This window comes from Carassius gibelio, chromosome A19, assembly GCF_023724105.1.
Source record: "Carassius gibelio isolate Cgi1373 ecotype wild population from Czech Republic chromosome A19, carGib1.2-hapl.c, whole genome shotgun sequence".
NCBI lineage: Eukaryota > Metazoa > Chordata > Actinopteri > Cypriniformes > Cyprinidae > Carassius > Carassius gibelio.
Genome location: NC_068389.1, coordinates 9,197,807 through 9,224,924, shown reverse-complemented (window position 1 = coordinate 9,224,924; position 27,118 = coordinate 9,197,807). Strand labels below are relative to the sequence as shown.

Here is a 27,118-nt window from a genome sequence, read left to right as displayed (position 1 = left end):
ATCTAAAACAATCTAAAACAATCTAAGACAACATTCAAAATGTATTAATACATGCATACATTACTTCAATGTACCATTAAATGTAAATCATGTTATGATTATTGTTCTATACATATTAAAACAGGTTTTCCAAAGTTACAGAATAACTACTTTATTACCAAAACATTAATAAAAGCTTTGCAAACAGTGATTTGGTTCATCATAGTCCAAATATAAAATACTAGTAAAGGCAAGAAAATTGCTGGCAAATCTAGACCTCACATGTCGTTCATTTATGGAGGAGAGGATTTCTGCGTGTTTGATTATCGTGTGTAAAACTTGATGAAAAAAGTTCATTCCCAAACTCATGAATCATTAAAGGAAACATGAATAATGAAATATGGATGAACATTAATTATACAATAAAATACAAATTTAACATACAACACTCTGCATAATATTTTAACACAAATGTTTAATGTTGCTCTTTTTGCATTTTAAATATGCATGCACTTAGGAAGAGCAGTGACTCTACATAAATGATTTTGTAATGATCAGTGCTAGCAGTGGGCTGATGCTGTCCTGTACACAGTATTAGTCATTTAGTGCAGTGCTTTTCACCAACATAAAGCAGGGACCTCCTGTTGCATATTGTATTGTTACATTTAAGCCTGGTTTATACCATATTAATGTATTTACATACTTTATGATACTTACATTGCAAGTCATTAAGATAATTATGGATTTAGAGAGGCAGACACTTGTGGAGTTTGAGGAGGCACAGCTTAGCAGAACTTGAGCTTCTTGACATAAGGTTTGGTTGAAATAAAGATAAATGTATATTAATTTAAAATGGAATAAAAATATATGTACTTACTCCTTTATTTTATGAAAACAGGGGACATACTAGCACCTGCTTTTTCCACTTTGAGAAGTGGTAATGGTGGAGGTCAAGGAAAATTTTGTTTCTTCATGTGAACAGATCTGGGGAAAATCAGTTAGCTGATAACTGATAGACTGGAACTAGTTATTGTGATGTTTTTATCAGCTATTTGGACTCTCATTCTGACGGCACCCATTCACTGCAGAGGATCCATTGGCAAGAGTATAAGTGATGCAATGCTACATTTCTCCAAATCTGTTCACATGAAGAAAATAAACTCATCTACATGTTGGATGTCCTTTAACAGAAATCAAAATTAATAGAAATATTTACTATTTCTATGGAATGAATATTAAATTTCGTTAATTAATTAATTATTAATCCACCATCAGAAGGATTCCTTACTGTTCTCATAAAACATATGTACGACAATGAAAATGTATCTGCATAGTGCGTGATTGCAAAGTGGAGGCATGCGCTTCATCGAGAGGGTGTTATGTCTGCACACATGTGTTTTGACAAAGGTCTTCAGTCTCGAAACGATTGCTGTTGCCTTGGCATCCACCATACCAGAACTGTGCGCACGCGTTGGCCTCCGGGTCGTAGTACCACATCACCCTGTACTCCCTACATGGCCCAGGATCCAATCCCAGCATACAGCCTACCTCTGAAAAACAACAACAACAACAACATACATCTGAAGTACTTCAAACTCAACAAAATCAAGATTCTGCCTAAATTTAAATGTGAACATGCAAGATGCATGTGCATGTTAATACCAGGTGCAAACATCAGTCAGCCTGTGTCTACCTTTCATGAAGGAGTTAGGCTGAGGGGCCGGTGGAGATCGCGGAGCTGGGTTCATTTCTGGAACAGGCCGCCAGTTTATGGGCGTCTGGGGTCCGGACACTGAGATGGAGTATCGTCTCGTCCTATCTCCAACTGGGGCATCTGTCACCTTAGGAAGCTCATTTAAAGACTCGTCAACGAATGCATTCCAGTTGTTGTTATTGTTAATATCCATCTTGTCATAGTCATCTGGAGAAGAAGTGGTCTCAAACTCAGTTGGAAGTGCAGCCTGTGATAAAGAGAGACTTTTAGACTGTGTGGCATTGGACCGGGCAGAACTTCTCATCTGGGAACACAAGCTCTTTCCAGCACCTTCAGCTAAAGTTGACTTTATGAATTAACCTGGATAATTTCACGTGCACACTCTTCTCCATATCAGTGTTTCTGTTCTTAAGCTTATAGTCTCTTTTCATATTTTATGATATTATGTGACTTTTATCAGATCTATTAATTGATTTGATCTTTGGATGCGTTTGATTACTAAATTTCTTAATTTTAGTTTAATTATCACAATGTTTCATTAATTCATTCACTTGTTTAATTAAATCATGTCTGTGTTTTAATAATTCTAATCTTAAATAAATTGTGACTTAGATTCTGATTTAGATCAATTTAGTTAAAATGTGATTTATCTAAAAAATGGAATTAATAAACACATTGTAAACACAATATAAGATCAGTGTTGGGGGTAACACTTTACATGTGACACAAGTTACATAATCGTATTACTTTTTTTCCAAGTAAGTAGTGAAGTAATGCATTACTTTTAAATTTCTAAGTTTTTTTGACTGACTCTCCTGTCAGTGTCAAAGGCATTACTTATCATTTTCACATTTGGTGTGAAAGGGCCACTGGCAAAAAACAAAAAAAAACAAAACTTTTATATATTAAAAAAACAAATAAGCAGAGTAACACACAAGTAATGAAATGTATTACTTTCCATAAAAAAATAACTAACGCCGTTTAGTTTCTTTTTATGGAGTAACACATTATTGTAGTGCATTAATTTTAAAGTAAAATTTTGCTACTAGCCAGGACAAAGGAAAGAGTTAATAAAGTCACAGAAAGTCCATAAATCCTTAATTCATGGTCCTCTGCATGTCATGGGTGGGGCTTCATACCATTTTAAATTGCACTTTATATTTGAGTTTATTTTGTTTATGAGTTTATATAGTATATAGTTTTATTTGCTACAGTAAATCAGAATTTATTACTTTTTTAGTTAGATGTATAGAAAAAAAGAGAGACCTCTTTGCCCTCTGTGATGAAATCGTTCCTGGTGGGAGCCTCAGTTCTTTCTGGAACTGGCTCAGGACCCAATGGTTTGCCGTTCGGGCTGAAGAGCGGTCCATCATCACTCTCACAGATCTGACTCAGCAGTTTACTCTCCAGTGCTGAAAGTTCACAGTAAGTTAGCTAAAAAATATTTAGCCGATCACATCATATCTAAAAGAAATCCAAGTGTACATACTGTTCAGTTTCATGAAGTCATCCATCAAGTAGACATAATCTTCATCGGGATCAAATGCCAAAATGTTCATCTCATTCTTAAACTCTGTATACTGGGAATCGCTGCTCTTCATGATGCCAACCACGAAGATCTCAATCCCAGCATTGCGGGCCTCTTCCGCAGCGTCTTTCAGCCTCACTGAATCCCGCTTGTCGGCCAGACCGTCTGTCAACACGACCGCAATCTTTCTTACGCCCGGCCGTGCTCCTCGGAAGAGCTGAGTGGCCCGGCTGATGGCGCTGCCCGTAAAGGTGCCCTCACCCAGGTACGGCATCTCGCGCACGGCAGCTTTGATGCTTTCCCGGTTGGACAGCTGTTGTAGACTGGTCACCACCAGATCCACGTGACTGAAGAGCACCACCCCAACACGCGTGGCTTCATGGCTCACGGACACGTGATCGATCAGAGTGTTCACGAAATCCTTCACCAACTCAAAGTTCTCTGGACCGATACTCTGTGAGCTGTCAATGATAAAGACCAGCTCCAGAGGACTCGTCCTGCATTTCAGATCACATCCTGAGAGAAAACGCACAAAAAGTAATTGACTCCACCTAATGCAGGAGCTATATAGAGATTTAAGTTTGAATAATAGGGACGGTTATATACCACATATTTCCCGGATTATTCTGATCACCTGGTCTCGCTGTGGGATCAAGTTCAATGTATGTTATTTGTACAATAGCAGTCAGTGTTCAGAAATTTTTTTTTTGAAGAAAACATCTCGGTTACGTATGTAACCTTGGTTCCCTGAATAGGGAACGAGATGCTGCGGTGATGTCACCACGTATGGGAAAACCTCCGGTGTGACGAATGTCTGAAGCCCTATACCATCCCGCCAATCCTATTGGCCAAATGGCGCATAGCACCACCCTACGCATGCGCACGCATGATATACCTGGGTGCAGCGCGCCATTTCGCTCAGATTTCATGACTGAAGATGAAGAATTATCAAGGTACGGAACGGCCAGAACCGCAGCATCTCGTTCCCTATTCAGGGAACCAAGGTTACATACGTAACCGAGATGTTCCCTATCATAGGTCACTTCGATGCTGCGGTGACGTCACCACGTATGGGAACGATATACCAAAACGCCTGACGTACCTGATAACTGAGATCCGAGGAAGCATCTGCTCAAGCGGAGAGAACCCGGGAGCCAGGGGCCATCCTCACATCCAGACTGTAGGACTTGATAAAAGTGCTCGCTGAGGACCATCCCGCCGCAGCACAGATATCATCCATAGAAGAGCCACTGAGAAAAGCTTGAGAAGAAGCCACAGCTCGAGTGGAATGAGCCTTAATTCCTAAGGGCGAAGCGAGTCCGCGCGCCTCATAGGCCAAAGAAATTGCCTCCACCAGCCAATGGGACATGCGCTGCTTTGTAACCGCATGGCCCTTACTTTTATTACCAAAGCAGACAAACAGCTGGTCAGATTCACGCCAAGGGACTGTACGATCCACATAAGTCTTTAAAGCTCTCACAGGGCAAAGACTTAGATCTCCTGACCCAGCCTCAGCAGGTGAAAAAGCTTCCAGAACCACTTGCTGAAAGCGAAAGGGGTTAGATGCGACCTTAGGAACATAGTTAGGCCTGGGCCGCAGCAGCACCTTCACAGAGCCCGGTGCAAATTCCATGCATGAGGGTGAAACAGAAAGAGCCTGTAAATCCCCAACTCTCTTGAGGGAGGATAAAGCCATGAGAAGAAGTGTCTTCAGTGTCAGGAATTTATCCGATACGGTCTCCAAGGGCTCAAACGGATGCCCTGATAAACCTAGCAACACAATGGATAAATCCCATGAAGGAACTCGCACAGGGCGGAAAGGCCTCAGCCGTCGCGCACCCTGTATGAAACGAGAAACTAATGGATGACGCCCCACAGAGGCACCGCCTATGTATTCATGGTAAGCTGAAATGGCTGCCACGTAAACCTTTAAAGTGGCTGGTGTAACGCCATCCGAAAAACGCTCCTGGAGGAACTCCAGCACTGAAGCCACGCGGCCCGAAACAATATTAGCGGTTTCAAAACTTCCGCTCCCTGCAACGCTGTCATACACGTTAAAACGACCGGACACGAAAAACCTGTGGTGTTCGTGCACCGGGGAAGCGTATGCGCCAGAGTCGTTGCGTTCCGTTGAGTATAATCCTGAAACGTGTCCACGGCAGGAATTAGGCCAACAGATGGAACATCGGGCTCTGCCGCTAGCGAAAAAGCGGCGGCTGCGCGAGCCGTCATAAACGGGTCGTTTGTGTAGGGTCCTTGAGTCGTCCCTCGAACTCCGAAAGCAGGATTGCGCAGAGTGTCTGAGGGAGCGTCTGTCATTACAGCTCGATCCAATGTTGCTCGAGGCGCTGTTTGCGGCGAGACAGTCAATGTTTGAGCATGGGGACTGCAATGAGAGTGTAGGATGCGCGAAAGCGGTCCGACAGCGCTCTCTAGCGGAGGGCACAGTCCCTGGCAAGCAGCAAAAAGATCAGGAGCTGCTATTCGGTACCCGAGAACGAGAGGCTTTAGCCGTCGAGGTCAGGTTCAATCGTTTACGTTGACGCTGGTGCGCCGGAGGAAAAACCCTAGGGCCCCAATCCTTACGAGGAGGCGCCATAGGTGTGGGTTCCTCTCGAGAGGCTGCTCGCTGGCGGTGAGAGGAGGTTGAGCGAGAACGCGCGGGCGCTTGCCGGCGTTCAACCTCCCTGGGTCTGCGGGGAATCAGCTGGCGGAAAGCGGCTGATTGCTGTTTCGCTGCCCTGAACTTCTCCACTACTGACGTGACAGCCTCACCGAACAACCCATCCCTGGAGACAGGGGCATCCATAAGGAAAGATTTATCCTTCTCCTTAATATCGTTGAGATTAAGCCAGAGGTGGCGCTCAACCGAAATCAAACCGGCCATAGTACGGCCCACTGCACAAGCGGTATGTTTGGTAGCACGTAGCGCCAAATCCGTAGCTCTGCGAAGTTCTTTCACTGCCTCCGGTGTGATGCCCTCACCTTCATCCAATTCCTTCAATAACTCCGCTTGGTAGGCCTGAAGGACCGCCATAGAGTGGAGCGAAGCAGCCGCTTGACCAGCCGCCATGTAGGATTTACCCACCAAACTAGACGTGACTCGACACGCCTTCGAAGGAAGAAGGGGGCGAGACTTCCATGCCGCGGCCGAACTAGGCGCAAGGTGTTCGGCGAGAGTCTCTTCCACCGGGGGCATCATAGTGTAGCCATGGTTCGCCATATCAGAAACGGTGGCTAAATCCGCGGCCGCAGCATTAGTGATCCGCGCCGAAAACGGCTGTTTCCAGGACCTCGAAACCTCCTGGTGGAGGTCCGGGAAAAAAGGTAAAGGCCTCCGGGGCTGTGTAGGTGTCCGACTAGTTAGAAAACGGTCGTCCAGCTTAGAAGAAGGTTGGGCCTCGGCCTTGTCAACCTCCCAGTCTAGCCCCAATTTACCCACCGCACGAGAAACCACATCCAACAGCTCACTGTAGGAGGGGGAAACACGCCTCTCCTGTCCGCTAGGAGGAAGAGGGCTAGTGTCGGTCGCGAAGTCCTCAGACCCCGAGGCCGCGGTGGATAAAACATCGTCGTCATAGCGTCCACAACCGAAGGAGATGGCGGCGCATGCCTCCGGTGTGGGAAGTAAATCCTCATTAGAGAAGACGACAGGCTCAGTATAAGTTTTATTCTGCAGCAGGGTAGGGGAGAGCGAGCGATGTGGAGAATATTCCAGCGCTGCGCTGTCCACGAAGTCCATGTCGCACGTGTCACCCCAGGCCCTCGCCTCGTGCGGTGCCTCGGCAGTCGCAGAGGTGACCTGACGGGGGTTAGACTCGAGGGCGACATTAGAGAATACTTCCACCCTAGAGCGCAGTACTCTGAGCCGCAGGCCATCACAATGGGGACAGGAAGAAAGGCCGCTAAGCGCCGCCTGTGCGTGATGTAAACCAAGACATACTACGCACCTGTCATGAGTGTCCCCCGCCGTGATGTACCTGGTACATGGCTCCTTGCATTTGCGAAAACTCATCGCGTCCGCGAAGAGGAGTTAACACTGCTCGAAGAGATCGCTGGAGAACGCGAGATGATAGAGCACAGATGATTCGCTATTCCTGAAGGAATGAAATCTGAGCGAAATGGCGCGCTGCACCCAGGTATATCATGCGTGCGCATGCGTAGGGTGGTGCTATGCGCCATTTGGCCAATAGGATTGGTGGGATGGTATAGGGCTTCAGACATTCGTCACACCGGAGGTGTTCCCATACGTGGTGACGTCACCGCAGCATCGAAGTGACCTATGATAGGGAAGTGTTTTGACTCACAGATAGGCCGGGCTCTCCCTTCTCTCCTGGTTTCCCCTGTAATTTAAGTTGAATTTTATTATTAACAGAGTCAAGTTTTAAGGTATAATCTACATAATCCTGAAACCTCAGGTTTAGGTAAATACTGAATTAAAGGTGGCCTACAATCTATTGGGGTTCCATTAGTGTAATGGTGTGGTCATGTTTATTGTTGTTCGCCATATTTTCATAGACAAAATACAGCTATTTCAGTTGGAGTCTACTCGATTGGGAATTTTACATGAACAAGATTTGCATTCTTTACAAAGCTTTGTGACAGAAAGCTTCTTGGTTTGAAAGTGACTTCATGCATCGCTACACTACTGATATTGGACAGTGCACTTTTTGTGGTCCACAACAAAACCTCTCCAAAAATGGTCACACTTTATTTTAACAGGTCCAATCCTCGCTATTAACAAACCGTTATATATGACTTTTGCCTCAATAAACCCCTAATTAGCTTATTAATAGCTAGTAAGGTAGTTGTTATGTTTTATTACAGGGGTAGGATTAGAGATATAGAATATGGTCATGCAGAATATATGCTTTATAAGTACTAATCCGAAGCCAATATGTTAATATAATAGGTATAGGGTTGAAAATCTTTGCTATAAAGTTAATGGTGTTTCATGTGTTGTAGTATTCAAAACTTGAGTTCCTGTGGCTCAGTGGAAAAGTATTGCATTAGCAGTGCAAAAGGTTGTAGGTTCAATTCCCAGGGAACACACACACAGGTAAAAAAATAAAAATAAAAATGTTGCTTAAAAATGTTACAATAAAAGCGTCTGATAAATGTAAAACTGAATTTGGACTCCAGACTGTGTCCAGGACTATATTTTAATGGGCTTGTCATGGACTCATTCACAATCATAACAACAATTATAATACATCATAATACTAACGTATTTGTGGTTATACGTTTAAGAGTATGATTATTTATAACACACAATAAACACTATATTAAATCTACTTCATTTACAGTATAATGGACTGTATCATTTGTCAACATTGTTTAAGATCTGCGCAGTATCTTACTTCAGCTTGTGAGTGGTTAGATGTTGAGTGTTATTAAAGTGTTTCCTCTGGAGCCGATGTTGATTAATTGATGTGAGCTTAATACTACAATAATTTTTGTTTTATTTGGTTAAATTTTATTTTGATGGTCCGCTTAAATCAATCGACTATAAGCAACTATAAGCCACTACATGCCAACTAAGTCTCATTAGAGTATCAGTATGCTCAAGAATGGTAGAATCTAGTATGGTAGAATAAGATGATATACTTGCAAATACACTTAAGGGGTACCATCAAAATATTCAAACTAATATAACAAAAATAGTTCAAAGCAAATGTGTCATATCACAGATTCATCTGATCTGATATCTGATCTTATGGCTTATGATAATTTTTATTATTATTATTACTTCTTATAAGTGGTATTTTACTGCTCTAAGTAAAGTAGCATCAGAACAATGGCAAGATATGAGACTTATAATACATTATAACTAAGAGAAATATAATCCATTGTAAAAGTGGATGCGACATGTTCATGGTGTTATAAATCATCATACTCTTAAAAGCTATAACAACAAATAAGTGAATATTATAATTTATTAAAACTGTTCTTATGAATATTCATGAGAGGATACAACATATTATAATGTTTTTTATAATGCATTATGCATTTATTATAATGTACGGAGCCCTGCACATGACATGCAGGAAAAAAAATAGTAGTACTAAAACGTGCACATGATTAATATTGCATTCCCTCAATTTACTATTTCATTCACTCGATTTATAAATAGTGCGCAATAGTAATCGTGTGCACGTTTTAGTACATTGAGGGAACGAATTAGTAAATTGTGCACACAATTTATTTATTTTTTCTTGCATGTCATGTGTGGGGCTCCGTAATAATGCCTTAAAAATACCCTTATAATGCATTATAAATACAAGCTTCATAGAAAGTGTTGCCAAAATGGGTAAATATAGTTTCTTGTGCTGTGTCATTTACATTTCGCCAGGTTAGAATGATATCTCAAGTTTCATGCTTGATTTATTTGTAACACATTAACCTCAAACATTTTTCAGCTTTCTCTTTCTGAAAATTGTGTGGTGTAGCGATATGATAACAGCACCCTAAATACTATCAAACAATCCAACGCAGCTCCATTCTTCACAAAAGATGGATAAAAAGGCACACAGGAAACAAAAACCTTGAAAACTGATATACAACCTGCCGAATCGCAGAGATGCCGATTTGCACAGAATTAATATAAACACAGAATTTTTACTCTACAAATTACAGACATGGCCGATTCGCATGGAATTAAGATTACTACAATTACTATGTCACCAGGTAATACTAATCCCGTGCGAATAGGTCTTTTGATTGATGACCTATTCCAGTCTTGGGAACTAATACATTTCAGATTGTGGTCCATTCAGACCATCTTTAGGTCTTTGTCTGGTCTTAGCCTTGACTTGGACTCAACCTACACAGGTCTCAGACTCAAATGATTCGATTTCAACTACAACACTATCCGGCAAACCATGAATGAACTTAAAGTGAACCTTGCCTAATGGGTTATCAAATAATACCTTTTCTCCTGTTTGACCAGGCATTCCATGTTCTCCTCTCTCTCCTTTTCTCCCACGTTCGCCTGCTAGGCCCCTGTCACCCTGAAACCATCAGAATAAATTTCTCATCGCATTTGATAAGTAACATAAGTATTATATGTAGTGACATGTAATACAGTTAGTCAGTGTTTGCCAATCTAGTACCTTCTCTCCTGGCAGTCCATCACCTGGAGGCCCTCTAGGGCCAGGGGGCCCTCGAAACCCAGGATCTCCCTGTGATGACAAAATGTTTATTTAAAGGTCTATGATTCTGTATGGTTAAGTGTTCTGCTTGTTGTCCAAGCGGATAGAGCTTTAGTAAGGCATTCAAGCCTCGGGTCCTTACCTTGGGACCCTGAATTCCTTCTCCTGGAGGTCCTGGAATACCATGAGCACCAGGCTGGCCAACTGCACCCTATAAAAATATAATATGCATTAATAAATGTTGAATATATTCAGAGCCAATGCACATTTTATTTTAAGAAGTGTTGTTTAACCTTTAGTCCCATCAGTCCAATTCCTGGAGGCCCTGAAGGGCCGGTCACTCCAGGTAAGCCCCGGTCTCCCTGGAAACAACAACAACACAAGTTTAGCCGAAATTCTAGACTAGACTTCACTGAGTTACTAAAACGCAGAGTAATCTTTTATTGTGAATTGCATAACGACAAATACCTTTGCTCCAGGAATTCCTTGCCCTTCAGGTCCAGCTTCACCTGGTGGCCCAGGCAACCCTGGAAGCCCCTGAGATTATATTGTATGTGTAGTTATTGCTGGTTTTATTTTCGGGGGTTGTTCTTATCAAGGTCTTTGTCTCCTTTACACACCTGTGGTCCAGGGTAACCCTCCCCCTTCATTCCTTCTGGCCCCACTGGTCCTGGACTTCCTCTGTCACCCTGAAAAATGCCACCATAGATTTTATTAGAGCAAAACGACTTCCATTAAACCACATACTAATATGTCTTTAAGACTATAACCTTAGGGCCTGTAGTCCCAACACCTGGCTCTCCAACAGGACCTGGGGGGCCTGCAGGTCCTGGCTCACCCTATCAAAAAACATGCAACCAACACAATGATATGTACTGTACATATGTCCGATACATACAGTAATATATAACATAAGGTTGGAATGCAAATAGCCAACTGGCAAAGGCTATTTTCTCTAGCTTAATCCACCAATGATCAGATACCTTTAGTACAAATATTACTTTTTTTTACCTTATGTAAATAGTATCTATCACTATTTGCTACTAGTGAGACATATACTCACCTTTGAACCAGGTAGTCCTCGACCTGGAGGTCCAGGTAAGCCCATCATACCTAAACTTCCTGGTTCTCCCTATGCGTGAAAGAAAATCTGTTATTTCCATTTTTTTAAACGTTTATAGTGTATATAAGACAATGTGGACAGTGAGAGATATATTTTGGATAGTTTATGGGTTTAATGGATTAATATTCTCGCAACCCAGCATGTCTGTTAAAGGACTGTTTATGAGCAGCCACCAAAGTGTACAACCAAACCCTAAAGATCTTTTATGAAGCTCTGTCACTGTCTCACCCACCTTGGCCCCTGGGGGTCCTGCTGCTCCAGCACTTCCTGGGAGACCCCTCGGTCCTCTGTCCCCTCTGTCCCCCTGTGGAGAGATTCCCAAACACAATTTACAGTGACAGTTTCCCCTTCAGGACATTCAGATGAGACCGTATTTGAGACGTTATTCAACTTTTTTTTGTCCTAGATAAACTTATTTAAAAAACATCTCCAGGTCAAATTTTACCCCCAAATCAAATTTAGTAAATGCATTTCTCTTTCTCAGTGGCAATTCACATCTTATTACGGTTACAGTAAAATTTTATACAATTGCTTTTTACAATAAAAACCAACAGGAAAGAAATGCAGTCCACAAATACTACCACATAGATAATTGTAAGGAAAATTTAACATATCAAAATATCATTATACTGTTACATTTTTAATGGTTTGAAAGATTTCTTTTGCTTACCAAAGTTGGATTTATTTGACAGTGATATTTCAAATTACATTTTAAAATATATATTTTTCTAAGTGAATATATTTTTAAAATGTAATTCATTCCAGAGATGGCAAAGCAAATTTTTCAGCAGCCATTCTTTCCTGACTTATGAAACTTTTCTAATATGCTGATTTAGTGAAAGTGAAGTGACATACAGCCAAGTATGGTGACTTATACTCAGAATTCGTGCTCTGCATTTAACCCATCCAAAGTCCGCGCACACACACACACACACACGGATCAGTGGGCAGCCATTTATGCTGAAGCGCCCAGGGAGCAGTTGGGGGTTCAATGCCTTGATCAAGGGCACCTCAGTCATGGTATTGAAGGTGGAGAGAGCACTGTACATGCACTCCCCCCACCCACAATTCCTGCCAGCCTGAGACTCGAACCCACAACCCTTCGATTGCGAGTCCGACTCTCTAACCATTAGGCCATGACTTTCCCATGAAAGGACAACGTGCTCATGACGGAACTGGAACTGGAGACAGGTGGGGATTAATCAATTAACAAAACAAGAACAGGAAGAAGCCCAAATAAGTAAACAGAAAGTTCATTAACGTAACAGTTCACCCCCTCCCGGAACAGTGCATCCTCGAACCGCAAAAGGAATACTAGCGGATACCGCTGTTCTGGAGGTGGGCGAGGAACAGGCAAGGAGCAGGTGAAGAGGGAGCATGGAGGTAGGGACCAGAGCGGAGTGGATGGAGGGAGGAGCCAGGGAGGAGCCCGGAGCCGGAGGAGCCAGATGGTCCTCCAGAGACCAGCCAGGACGGAGATCCACGGTGGAGTCGATGGCGGGAGGAGCCATGGTGGAGAAGGGGCTGACGACACCAGTGAGGAGTGTTGGGTGAGGAGCCCAAGATGGAGCAGCGCAGCCGCAGAGCCAGGGTGAAGCCGAGGATCCGGGGAAGGCGCGGACTGAGGGTGAGCTGCGGGACAGACTGGCACCAGCAGAGATGAGGTCGTGAAACTGGCTGGTCTAGGAGAAGTAGAGAGAGGAAGGATGGGAGGAAACACAGGAGGATCAGGGCTGGACAGAACCAGCGGAAGTGGAGCAGGGGAACTGGGAGGTCTAGGAGGAGGTGGGAGAGGGAGGCTGGGAGGGAATACAGGAGAAACAGAAAATTCAAGGCTGGGCGGAACCAGCGGAGACACAGAAAATTCAGAGCTCGGCGGAACCAGCCGAGAAACAGAAAATTCAGACTGGATGAGGTAGGGCTCTCCTCCACGCCCTCAATATCCACTAAGACTCCCACGACTCACGGTGTTGCCGGCTCACACACCTGGTCAGTCGCGGTCTTGAGGTCCTGCTCCCATTCTGTGATTGGCTCGGGCTCTACGGCTGGGGTGGGCTCTAGCTCCATGCGGCGGGATGGTGGCTGGCTGGTCTCTGGGTCGGGAGTGGGGCTGGAGATATCCATGGTCCATGAAGATCCATTTTTCTCCAGCACCCACTCCACGAATGCGGCGAAATCCTCTCGGGGACTGTTCCCTGGTATGACCATACCAGCGAACGGTCCAGTTGCTCCAGGCATAGGAGATGGACTGCTGGAATGGCCATTCCGGGAGAGGGAGGAAAACAAAAATAAAAGAAAGAAAAAACGCCGCTAAATAAACTACACTGTTTTTGTTCCGTGATTCTGTTACAATTAGGTGTGTGTGCTAATGAAGGATAAAGTGCTAGAAGAGGATCTGGAACAAATGAAGAGTTTACTGGATGACGAAGGAGATTACAGACAATATACTACATTTACAATACAATCTCAGATTAACACTCACAAATATACATATACCAATATAGCATTAACATAGACAATATTACAAATAATCACGGACGAAGATGAACTAAACAGACAGGGTATTTAAGCACACAGGTGATGATGATGGAACTGGAGATAGGTGGGGATTAATCAATTAACAAAACAAGAACAGGAAGAAGACCAAATAAGGAAACAGAACGTTCATTAACGTAACAATATATATATAAAATCAATTTTGAAAACAGATTTTATTTGAAAACAAATCCTTTTGTAACAATACAAATGTCTTTACTTTAAATTTTGATCAATTTAATTACTTTCAAATTGAATGAATACATAAATGAATGAATAATTAAAATGAGAGAGAGAGGAGTTTATTTACTGTAATGTAAAGCACATTGTCATTGTCGCCCAAAAAGGGCAAATTTCGGTTTCTGGAAATGTGTGACTCTCAGTGACTGTACACTGTGAATCATTGTTTGACTATAAGAGCTGCATTCAAAGTCAATTATAACTTGATCTATACAGTTGAGGTAACAAAGGAAACCCATCAGAGAGTCATTGTACCTTCTCACCAGGAATCCCTTTCCCAGGTGAGCCCTCTGGACCTCGAGCACCAGGTAAACCCATCTCACCCTAACATAATGAAAAAAAGGCAGAGATACCTGGGTGAGTAAACACATGTAAACAGGAATTCAGTCCACGCTGTTATGAAAACCCACAGCTTTATTAGGTGCTTTCCTAATTTACAGTTATAGTCACAGTGGCCAGAAATATGTAGACATTTAAATCACAGCATATAACTTCATATTACTTAATTAATTTATTATTAAAGCTGATCCATTGGTTAAATTTTAAATGTAATGGTAATCATATTGTGAGAAAACTGTGACCCAAGGCATTGTGTCCTACCTTTGGACCCACGGATCCATCTTCACCTGGGATACCAGGAATACCAGGTGCACCATCTGGGCCTGGTTCTCCCTAAAATCATTCAATCAATAGATAGATATTACACAAAACATGTCGATGTTATACTGTATATTGAAAATACGGAAACAAACTAATAATATTTGATTTAGTTTGTAAGGGCATTAAAATTGCAAAATACCTTTGGTCCTGGTTCTCCTATTCCTCTTTCACCTTGCAATCCAGATTCTCCTGGAAAGCCCTGATCACCCTGCGATCAGTATATTTACATAAAACAAACCCAATCACATAAAGCCCTTAATGGAATAATTCACCACAAAAATATTCTTTTTATTTTTATATTTACAGTTTTTATTAAATGCATTAAGTTCAAATGAAATTCAATTAATTTAATTTCATTAGGTTTTAGCACATTTGTTATATGTTTTATTATTTTTTATTTCTAGTCAGCTTTAATATTTTTAATTCAGTTTTATTTTTAGTAATTTTAGAACTTAAAATTATTTCTTTTTGTTAGTTGCCAGGGATATTTTTCTAATTCTTTTTTTAAAAAAAAGCTTTTTGTTTTAATTCAATTCACAATTTAAATTCAATTTAAATTCAGTTTATTCCCCAAAAACGATTTTATTTGAATTATTAAATGTTAGTTAATAATAACGTCACTGTTTTGCAACAACATGACAGTGAGTTTCTTTTTGGGGTGAACTAATGTATCACAGAACTCTCCCTAAATATAGCGTGCATTCAATATCAGAATACTAAACTAGACCACTAAAACAAACACACACACACACACACACACACACACACACACACAATGTACCTTAGTGCCCACAATGCCGACTCCAGGAGGGCCTCTAGGGCCAGGTGGTCCTATGAGTCCCAGGTCTCCCTGCAGCAAGAAATACCATTACAAAACATAAATTCACAGTGAAGGCTGTACTATGATTTCCTATAAAATAATGCAGGGCGAAACCTATGGATAAATAAGAACTTCTCTTTGCCTTTTCACCCTGGATCCCAACTCCTGGAAATCCTATCAGTCCAGGTAAACCTTTTTCCCCTGTGTTACCCTACAGAAGTGAGGAATATAATTTTTTTTTTTTTTTTAGAGAGAGAGAGAAGTGGGGAATAATAATTTATTTATTTTTTTTAGAGAGAGAGAGAGATTACTATACCTTATCACCCTTAATGCTAATTCCAGGAGGTCCACGTGCACCCTTAGGACCCTCAAATCCTCTGTCACCCTGAAATGTGGTGAACAACAGTGCATCATTACATTATTTAGTACATGATTAATGCATAGAGCTCATGCAGTAACATCAGTGCTAAAGAGCAGAACCTTGTAAGAGTGCTTATTACAGAAATAAATTACTTACTGTAAGTTTGAACTGAATGTAATGTTTTACACTTAATTACATGTAAATTGGAATTAAATGAAAATGTAATACAAATTACATTTATATTAAATGCAATTAGCTAAACTTTAGAGTGCTTTTTGACACATTTAAGCAGGGCTCATCTTATATTTAATTTCATAATTACTTCTATTGTCTTTGAAATATTGGTCAATGGTACTATTGAAAGTACTGAACTGCATTTAAATATTCTTTAGTGTCATTTCTATTGAAACTTGTATGCCATGTATTTAAATGTTAATATTATATAATATATATGATATAATATATTAATAATATTCTGAATGAATATATTTGTAATAATAAAGTGAAGTTGCAAATTAAATCATTGATATATTAACTTGTAAAAAATGTTATATCAAATATCTCACTAGAGTTAAAATTATAACCAAGTACGTTCTGTGTGCTTTATGTCATGGGATTTTCACAGCAACATACGTGCATGATGAAAGATTAGGATGGAGAATTCCTTTTAATAAATCCACAGGGAAAGGGAACAACAATCCAACAACAAATAATCCACAAAAAGGGCAAGGGGTAGGCAAAAGGGAGAATGCAGAGCTCTTAGGTCCAGGGCCAGGCAGAGACCCAGAATGCAGCCAGGATGGCGGCCCACAGTGGAGTCAATGGTGGGAGGAGCCATGGTGCTGGCCGACGACACCAGGGGGCCGACTGACAGTGATGGAGCTAGTGGAGGTGGAGCCCACAGCAGAGACAGAGAGCCAGGGTTATGCTGAGGATCTGGAGGGCCAAGGCAGAGCAGACTTCACATGCGATGAGGCAGAGGTAGAGATCCTGAAGGCCACGGTGGAGCCAGAATGACAAAGGATGAAGGTGAAGTGGATGAAGGTTGACAACTGACCGAGGCAGAGCCAGAAGGAAGAGGGAGCCAGTGGGATAACAGGCCACAGTGGAGATGAGGGAGCTAGTAGCCAAGGCAGAGCCGATGGGTCAAAGAGCCGATAAGGAGTCCAGGACTCGAATGCCAGAGGCAGAGACAGGGGATCCTTACGCTAAGGCAGAGCTAGAGACTGCCAGACTCAAGGTTACTCAAAGTGCTCAGATTGCACTTACTAAGGGTGAGCTGAGGGTCTGACAGGAACCACTTGAGACAAGGTTGAGGAACTGGATAGTTTTAGGAGAGGAGGTGGGAGAGGGAGGCTGGAAGGAAACACAGGAGAACAGGAGCTGGGCAGAACCAGTAGAGAATTTGGTATTACCTCCCCAAACCAGTCTATCAAATCCACATCAAAAATGACTTTGAGTTGCTCATAATATTTTTCAGAGGACCATGGCAGCTCACCCTCAGCAGCTGGACTGTGGTCGAGGTCAGCTATCAGCTCCCTTGATCTCAACAAGAATTCCCACAACAACACTCTTTGTTGCTGGCTCATGCACCTGGTCAGACATTTTGTTGAGTTCGGGCTCTGGGGCGATGTTCGGCTCTGTCGCATCTATTAGCACAGACTCATTGATCGCAGCGGATGCAGGCTCACTGTTTGCAGTGGGCTCTGGTGTACTACCCATGTAGCGTAGTGATGGCTGGCCTGGCTGGGCTCTGGGTCAGGACACAAACATGGTGAAATCCTTCTTGGGAACTTTTGCTTACAGACGTTTCTTACACGCCAGGGAAGTAAGTAAAGCACCCCATATCTAAAAAGTCCCTGGTGTGGTCCTTCAGTAAATGGTCCTGCTGCTCCAGGCAAAGGAGCTGGACAGCTGTCAGATCCATCTGGATGGGAGAGGTATGAAAAAAAAAAGTTAAATGTAGCAATAACTACTCTTTTAGATGGTCTGGTATTCTGTCTTGGGATTGTCACAACAAAGTACAACATGCACAATAAAAGACTATGATGGAAAATTTAGTTTAATAAATCCACAAGAACACAGGGCTTAATTACTAGGTAGAACGCAATCAGGGAGAACTGTTCTCGTGCCATGGAGCAGTCCTACAGAGGAGGGAGGGTGAGGGTTCAGGAGGAGGACAAGGGGCAGGCAAAAAGGAGACTACAGAGCTCATAGGGTCAGGATGGAGTAAACAATCTGTGGAGCCAGGTGAAGATCTAGAGGGCCGACTGACACAGATGAAGCTGGTGGAGGTGGAGCCCATGGCAGAGACAAGAGATGGAGAGCCGCAGAGCCAGGGTGACACAGAGCATCAGGAGGGCCAAAGTGGAGCAGATGGCTCGTGCAAGCGAGGTGAAGGTGGCAATCCGGAAGGCCACGGTGGAGCCGGAGTAACCAAGGACCAAGGTGCAGCTGGAGGGATGGAGGTGCCTGACAGTGTCAGAGGGACGGAGGGGTGATGTAAATCTGGAAGAGTGAAGTCCTGTAGTGGAGGAAGGTTGACGACTGACCAAGGTGGAGCTGGAGGGACAAGTGAGCCCGGTGGAGCCGGTGGGATCACCAGCACCCTCTCCACACACACGGCAAAATTATTCTGGCAGGCAGGCTTTACCCACAAGGGAAGTGAGTAAGGCATGCCAGATCTAAAAAGTCCCTGGTGTGGCCCTCCTTAGCCTCCAGGCAAAGGAGCTGGATGGCTGGCAGATCTATCTGGGAATGGAGAGGAACGAAGCAAAAAAAGAAAAATGCCACAATGCCGTTCTGGTATTCTGTCTTGGGATTGTAACAACAATATACAACGTGCATGACGAAAGAGTATGATGGACAATATTTTTTATAAATCCACTAGGATAGGGAACAACAATAAATCAACTGTAAAAAATACGCAAAAGACAATACCATACAAAGGAACAGAGGAGAACACAGAGCTAAAATACTAGGTAGAGTGCAACGAGGGAGAAACAGAATATATGTAGAGCTAATTAACAATCAAGAAAACAAACTAGTGGAGGGAAAACTAAGAAAGAGAACTAAATATACATGTGACACTTTAGTATATTAGTCAGCACATCAAATTAAGCGCTACTTTGAAGCACGACAAAGATAATTAAAACATAATAATTTGTGTTAATTTGTGATAATGTGTTAAGAAATATAATCATGAATGTATACTCTCTAAGTACACTGAAGTGGCCTTTTATCTAATTAATCTGCAATACTGTATAAAAGTAAACTTTTAAAATGTAAGTACACTACAAGTACACATACAGTGCACTTCTTTTTCATAAATGGATGTAGATGGAGGTTTATTTTTTTTATTTGTTATTTGTCTTGCCTTCGTTCCTGGTAAACCCTCTCCAGGAAACCCTTGGTTGCCTTGAACTCCTGGAGGTCCTGGTGGGCCCTGACAAACAGATATTAAATATAAGTATATTGTATATGTCCAGGGAATAATATGTCGGATAGTTGCCTGTTACAGTTAAACTCATGATTGAGGATGTGTATCTTCCTCTAGTGGTTATTGACGTATCACTTACAGGCATTCCTGGCTCACCGAAACCAACAGGTCCAGTCGGCCCAGGTCTGCCTTGGCTACCTTTCTCCCCCTTACAAAACACAAGGCGTTTACATAAATATGATTCCATTATAATTATACAATGATAGCATATTGATACACTACAGTTAGAAAGTTTGAGATTTGGTGAGATGTTTGTAGTTACTCTTATGCTCACCAAAACTGCATTTAGTTGAAATGAAATACAGTAAATACAGTAATATTGTGAAAAAATATTTTTTAATTTATTTTATAATTTAATTGATTCCTGTGATTCAAAGTTGAATTTCTAGCATCGTCACTCCAGTCTTAAGTGTCACACAATCCTTCAGAACTCATTCTAAATTCAAACTGATTTGCTACTCAAGAAACATTTATTATTATCAGTGTTGAAAATAGTTGTGCTGATTATTACTTTTTGTAGAAACTGTGACACATCTTATTGAGCCCAACCTTTTGAACAAGTGTATATAAAAGAAAAAAACAATTCAGTAAGTTTTTCCTTAATTTTAATCAATACACTTAAGCGGTTGTGCAGTGTTATAAATGAATTTAAGTGCAAATATTCAGTGCAGTTTCTTAATTAATATAAAAGTTTATAAACTGCATGCATGACAATTATATAAGCACTAGAAAATATTGCTTGAAATGTTTAATAACATCGTTGTATATATTGTATAATTAAAGAATTAAAGAATGCTGAGGAGTGTCATTTGATTACCTTCATACCAGGAAACCCCATCCCTGGGTCCCCTTGAGGTCCGGTGGGTCCACTAGGTCCTCGCTCACCCTGGGAAAAAATTTACTGTCATTCCATATCATATTGTTTTCATGTTTACCATTCATAATATCTCATCATATCCTAACGGAGAGATGCAATATCCTTACTTTAGGTCCACTGGGGCCTTCAGGGCCAGAGTCACCAGGATTACCACTGAGTCCCTGCAATAGACAGACATTCAAGTGTTAGCCTGTATAATATAATTTACTTTACACTAATCACATTTGAACTATGAGTTTGTTGTACTGACCGCGCACGCACGTGTGTGTGTGTGTGTGTAGTTATGTTGATGGTTTGTTCCTTTTCATTATAAGTTCATCCATGGTGACAGCATCTGTGGCATGCTTTATAAAAATAAAGTATTACTGAAGCATCCTAATCCTATCCTATCTATTTAGAAACCAGTGTAATTACACTTAAGATATATATATATATATCAAATCAATTCAAAGAATTAAATTAAGAAGATTGTCTTCTTTTTTGCCATAAAATGTAGGTGGATTGTAGACTGTAAATCATAGGTGACAAATGCACTTCATTTCCGGTGCAAATTGACACCTTTCTTGTCCCCATTTTGAGAGAAACTGAGAGTGAGGTGCAAAGGCAAAGGCTCTGTAGTTTCGCTTTTGGTGTCGAAGGGCCTTTACAGTTGCCAAAAATATCACTTTTGGGTTTTTCATTATTAAAAGTAAATAAGCAAGCCCAGCCTATATAGGTGGCAAAAGTAACATAACACATCACTGTACAGTGTAACTAAGTGATGCAATTAGTCAGTTAGTAACTTTTTATTTATTCATTCATTAATTTTTGTGTAAAGTAATGCAATAATGCATTAATTTTGAAAGTAACTTTCCCAAACACAGGCTATAAGAAACCTTGTGTTTTTGCTAACAGTACTGAATAGTTGTTACAGGTAGGTCTGACCTATTACGACTAGCTAGCCAAATTTCTCAAAAAAGCATTTGTGCATATAAAGAAACTTACATTTTAGGAACATGCTAAGTTTCATGCATTTCTGATGCCCAGATGGCCAACAGCAAATAGTAAATGATCAAACATTTCAACTCACTGACTGTAATAATAACGCTGTCTAACAGGGAGTCACAGGGTACGTATAGTTTTTTGCTTTCTTGATCTGAAAGCTTTGCAAGTAAAATTGATTTATTTTGTTTGAGAACTTAAATTTTTGCTTAATTTGTATGTTTTCTTGATGTTGTTTTATTAGAAATAAATCAGGTTTGCAAAAATGCAGGTTTCATAAATTTTACTTTATTATAATGGTGTTTAATACTGGTTGTTATCTGATTATATGTACTTGTAAGTTATGAATGTATTGCTGTCCAAACAGACTGAAATGTAAATATAATGTCAGATATTGATTGCATTATTAGTTTTTTTTTTTTTTTTTTTTTTTTTTTTTATGAAAGAGAAAATTGTTTGTTTCACATTAAGACTAATCACTACATCTGTTTAAATTTATAGACCATGACCCAATCTGATCACATTGTTTGTCAAATGTAGCAAATGTAGCAGCTTCACAAAAACTGAAACAGACAAAGATTGCTCTGCCGTCACTTATGAAGTGTTTTCAATGGACACATTACAGCCAGACAGATTCCCCGTCATCAGAGAAAAGACTGTGTGGGAAACTGAGGCTCTCTAAATTTGAATTGAGTCAAAAAGACAGAGGCTGCTGTCATCACACCGAAAGCACAGGGACAGACACTGAAGGAGGAGGCCAGGAGATAGTAACCCCTGTCCTTATGCTAATCCAGAGGAACAAAGACTGCTGTCAGAGAGGAACAATGGCGTGTAGGCCTGGATTCACTGCTTTAGCTAGTTACATTAGTGTAAGAACAGCACTTAATCCCTCCATCACATTCCATTAGTGCAGGGACAGGAGAGGTGTCCGACTGTGAGCCTGATCAGTTCTCCACTGCGCTTGGGAGGTGTGTAACCCTTACTTCATAATAACATAGTTCATAGCAAGGTTTTGCTATTCTTCAGTCTGTATGCAGATTTCCAGATATTCGAGTGAGATCAGAAGTGATAAAATCTGAATGTCACAAATAAATGCACAGCTTATATTCTGGCCCCAAATCAAAAGAAAAAATAATTCATTACATTTAGCATGATGTTTTTGATTTATCATATTTTCACCTCAAATTCTCATTACTGTGATGCAAAAGCTCATTGTCACTATTCCAATTAAATAATAAAGATAATCCTATATGGATGCAATAAATAAACAAATAAATAAAACATAAATGAAACACACTATCATGAAAGTTTTGGGTCAGCAAGATTTGTGTGTGTGTGTGTGTTTGATTTTATTAATTATTTATTTTATTTTTCTACAATTTCTACTGTTCACCTAATATTGTAAAATATTATTACTATTTAAAATTCTAAATGTATTCTAATATATTAAGCAGTAATATTAATATATTTAAATATAATATAATATTTAATATATAATAATATATTTTATAGTAAAAAATAATTTTTCCGATTTTTTAGTTAGTTTTTCTATATTACAGTAATGAGAATAACTGTCATCAGTTGATGTCACAATGCAACCAATCTTAATGATAAATTGAGGTAAATCCATGTATATATATCACAAACTTGATGAAGGCAACCTGATCTCCTCGTGGTCCTCGTGGTCCTGGAGGTCCATCCGGACCCTGTGGGAATAAAGGACAGGATCATTATTACACACTGTGAGCCATAAACAGACCTGAGATCCAGAGAATCATTTCCTAAAACCTACTTGATCTCCTTTCATCCCCGGGGTGCCACATTCTCCTTTCCCGCCCTACAGAACGGAGAGAGAGAGTGAAAGTAAGTTTCATTGTCCTGCTGTCTGATATCATTTATAACACTTCACCATCCGGCCGTCTCCTGGGAAATGCAATCTACGAGCCTTTTCTCCTTTTAGTCCTGGTCTTCCCTGTAACAAAGGAAGCATGCACTCGATCAATCAGAGGCTCACCAATGAAACAAACATACAAATAAAAATATTTTAGAGTTAATATATCAGGATATAGTACCCTCAGGCCCTCTAATCCTGGACGTCCATTTAATCCTGCCGCTCCCTATGGATAAAACAGAGAAAATCAAATACAATCGGATTTGAAAACAAACTTCTGAAGAAAATATGAAAAAGCTTACTTTAGATCCTTTAAGACCAGGAGGCCCATCAAATCCTGGATCACCTGGTTTACCCTAATATTTACAAGAAATTACAGAATGAGCAGACAAAATGATCATTTCACTTATACATTTTTAAAGAAAATGTTTAAATACAGTTTTCTATGTGCACCTGAATAATATTCATTGACTAGTGAAAGATTTCCAATTAAGCTCTATACGATTTGTTGGATTTGACCTAAGCATGAACTGGCGAAAGCTCCAGCACCTGCTACACTTACAGTGTGGGAAACATTTCCAATTTTTCATGTGCCGCTCTTGAATCCACCTGCTCTGCTCTGGCCCTAAACAAGAGCTTTCAGAGGGACGGACTTAAAAACACTTCATCAAGCACAGCTCAGAGAAAGGATTACTGCTGTTTAACACTTCTCAAACCAGTTTAACTTTGTTTGTTCATGTGCACAGATCAGTCCGGGCTCTAGGAAAAATGATTCATTGAGCATGTTATTTTTTATAATCATTAGAGTAGTATTATAATTGTTATTAATATATAGAATTCATATTTTTTCTGTTTTTAATTTTAGATAAAGTTTTAGTAATTTTGTTTTGTGTTTGTGTCATTTTTATTAGTTTTCATTTTTTATATGTCTATATAGTTTTTGTTTATTTTTCAGTGTAAGATTTATTTATTTTAGTACATCAAATTTAAATTAATTGAGAATTATTGAAATAAATAATGAACTGCCTTTAAATTAAAATTGAGTGTTTACTGTTGTCATTTTGCATTATTGACACACTATTTTTTTACTGTAAAGTTGCTTTGACACAATCTGTATTGTTGAAAGCGCTCCATAAATAAAGGTGACTTGACTTTAGAAGAAGTTAACTTAATTACAGATAATCCATGTTGGTGCTTGAATTGATTCTGAATAAGATTTTACTGTTTTATTAAAATGCAGAGAAAGCTGGATATGACATGATAAGAACTGACTGTGCAGATTAGAACAGTGTTGATATAAACTCACTGGATTTCCGGGTGTACCTCTCTCTCCTTTTTCACACTGGCAGGATTTGGGTTGTGGACACTATAACAGAGAAAAAAAAAAATCCATTAGAGATTAATGATATGCCATCACTATATTACGATGTTTTTAATGAATTAATTAGACTTTATTTTATTTTGTAGTTAAATAATTCAAACTCAAATCAATGTTCTTAGTGGAATATGATTAATACAGTCAGCTGGCATTTATATAAAAAAGACTAAATAATCCATCACAGATCACATTTAGTTTAAAAAAAAAAACTTCTACACTTAATATTTTTATGAAAAAGCTGTACTCACAACTGTGTTCGCAAGTTCACTCTGTAAAAGAGAAAAGAGAGCATTGTAGACTGAACTAAACTGCAAACTATTAACAGATACATACTGTACATATTTTTAAGGGACTGTGATGTTTTGTGGTAATAACATGGGGGAAATATAGTTTTTTGGATTCGATCCCCTGCTGATTTTGTAAGTTCGCTCACTTACAGAGAAATGAAGGGCCTGTACGTATAGAGACAGAACACCAACCAAAAGCAAAACCAGAAAAACACATTATATAAAGGTTAGAGATTGATGTGTATTTCAGTGTTTGAAATAAGTATTTTAATCCCCTACCAACCAGCAAAAATTCTGTCTCCCACAGATTGGTCACATGCCCATGTGGATCACAAATTAGTCCTGCCACTTTAAGAAGTTACTCTTAAAATCACCTCATTAGGTATAAAACACCTGTCCACACAATCTGTATCTTCCATTACAAGCTCTCGCACCACCACGGGCAAGACCAAAGAGCTGTCAAAGGATGTCAGAGACAAGATTGTAGATCTGCACAAGGCTTGAATGGGCTACAAGACCATCAGGAAGAAGCTTGGTAAGGAGGACACAACTGTTGGTGTGATTATTCGGAAATGGAAGAAATACAAAACAACCATCAATCGATCTCAGTCTGGTGCACTGTACAAAATCTCGCCTCATGAGGTAAGGAAGATCATGAGAAAGGTGAGAGATTAGCCCCGAACTACACGGGAGGAGCTTGTTAATGATCTTAAGGCAGTTGGGACCACAGTCACCAAGCAAAACATTGGTAGCGCCCTGACTCTAAACACTCACCAGTTCCCTGAAGAGCTTGTCGTCCAGCTGTGGGTCAGTGAGGCTGAACAGGTGTTGCTGAGGAGGTGCGCTGGCGATGGACCTCAGTCTACCATTGTCCTGCTCGTCTCGTGTGGATCCCGACAGCCCAATGACAAACATATGGATGTTGTGGTTCTTGGCATCTGCGGCTGCAGTTACAGCACTGGGGCTGCGTGGGTGGTCCACCCCATCGGTCAACAGAAGCGCTGCTCTTAAACTGCTGGGCGACGTCTGCTGGTTGAAGAGCTGAGTGGCGTTTGAGATGGCGTAGGATGAGTAGGTGCCATGGCCGATGTAAGTCATCGCATCCACTCGGCTGTGGAACACGTCAATGTCCTGCCAGTCCTGGAAGTGGTGCTCCACTGAGACAGTGCTGCTGTACTGCAGGAGGGCGAGTCTCACCCGCAAACGCCAGCCGGACACCTGGAGCTGCATCAGCCTGGTGCTGAAGCGCAGGACAAACTCCCTCTGCATCTCAAACAGCAGCATCGTGGCTTTCTCTGAACTGTCCACTAAAAACGCCAACTCCACTGGACAGAAGAGAGCTGCAAGAAAACACAGTTCATATATTAGGGTAGACAGGCAGAAAGAAGCCAAAGATGGACAGACAGAAAAAAAGAGAACGATTGACAGACAAGTAGAAAGTCAGACAGACAGAAGAGAAAGATGTACAGATAGACAGAAGAAAAACAGATAGATAGATAGATAGATAGATAGATAGATAGATAGATAGATAGATAGATAGATAGATAGATAGATAGATAGATAGATAGATAGATAGATAGATAGATAGATAGATAGATAGATAGATAGATAAACAGTAAGGTAACAAGACAGACAGACAGAGAGACAAAAGTTAAGAGGGACAGACAGACAGAATACAAAGAGTGTCAGACAGGTAGAAAGACAAAAAGACAGATAGAAAGATGGACAGACAGACAGACAGACAGACAGACAGAAGACAAGGACAGACAGACAGGTAGACTGGTAGAAAGATGGACAGACAGATAGACAGACAAGTAGAAAGACAGACAGGCAAAGACAGACATACAGACAGGTAGTAAGACAAAAAGACAGAAGAGAAAGACAGACAGACAGACAGACAAAGATGGACAGATAGACAGAAGACAAAGACATTCTTACAGACAGACAGGTAGTAAGAAAAAAGTGTTTCTTACTTTTGACTTCATTCTTCGAGACACTGTTTTCAGGCTTCTGTCTGTTTTTTCTTCTGTTCTGGTTTCTAGCACTAGAGGACAGTATCAGCAGCAGGACACACAGCATCACACCACACTGCAT

At 40.7% G+C, this 27,118-nt stretch overlaps 1 protein-coding gene across 1 annotated transcript; it reads right to left on the bottom strand.

Moving 5' to 3' along the window:
- Positions 1 to 32: 32 nt before the first annotated feature.
- Positions 33 to 27,118, bottom strand: LOC127934874 (collagen alpha-1(XXVIII) chain-like). Its single transcript, XM_052532404.1, has 34 exons — positions 26,998 to 27,118; positions 25,799 to 26,364; positions 24,986 to 25,006; positions 24,666 to 24,725; positions 23,662 to 23,715; positions 23,541 to 23,585; positions 23,414 to 23,440; positions 23,261 to 23,305; positions 23,130 to 23,174; positions 20,595 to 20,648; positions 20,428 to 20,496; positions 19,690 to 19,758; positions 19,488 to 19,556; positions 16,067 to 16,135; positions 15,893 to 15,961; positions 15,712 to 15,780; positions 15,070 to 15,138; positions 14,871 to 14,942; positions 14,526 to 14,594; positions 11,728 to 11,799; positions 11,436 to 11,504; positions 11,143 to 11,211; positions 10,993 to 11,061; positions 10,841 to 10,909; positions 10,666 to 10,734; positions 10,515 to 10,583; positions 10,334 to 10,402; positions 10,151 to 10,231; positions 7,529 to 7,564; positions 3,828 to 3,864; positions 3,183 to 3,737; positions 2,960 to 3,105; positions 1,673 to 1,940; positions 33 to 1,529 (listed from the first exon to the last, which is right to left on the bottom strand). The coding sequence occupies exons 1-34, from the start codon at positions 27,116 to 27,118 to the stop codon at positions 1,357 to 1,359; spliced, it is 3,513 nt and encodes a 1,170-aa protein (XP_052388364.1). The 3' UTR covers positions 33 to 1,356.

What these genes read in the sequence shown, in the direction of transcription:
- LOC127934874 (XM_052532404.1), bottom strand. Translation starts at nt 27,118, where the DNA reads ATGCAGTGTGGTGTGATGCTGTGTGTCCTGCTGCTGATACTGTCCTCT. An exon ending in TTAGCATTAAGGGTGATAAG is followed by an intron (nt 15,962 to 16,066) that starts GTATAGTAATCT and finishes TCACTTCTGTAG; the next exon opens with GGTAACACAGGGGAAAAAGG. An exon ending in TCGGCATTGTGGGCACTAAG is followed by an intron (nt 15,139 to 15,711) that starts GTACATTGTGTG and finishes TACTGATCGCAG; the next exon opens with GGTGATCAGGGCTTTCCAGG.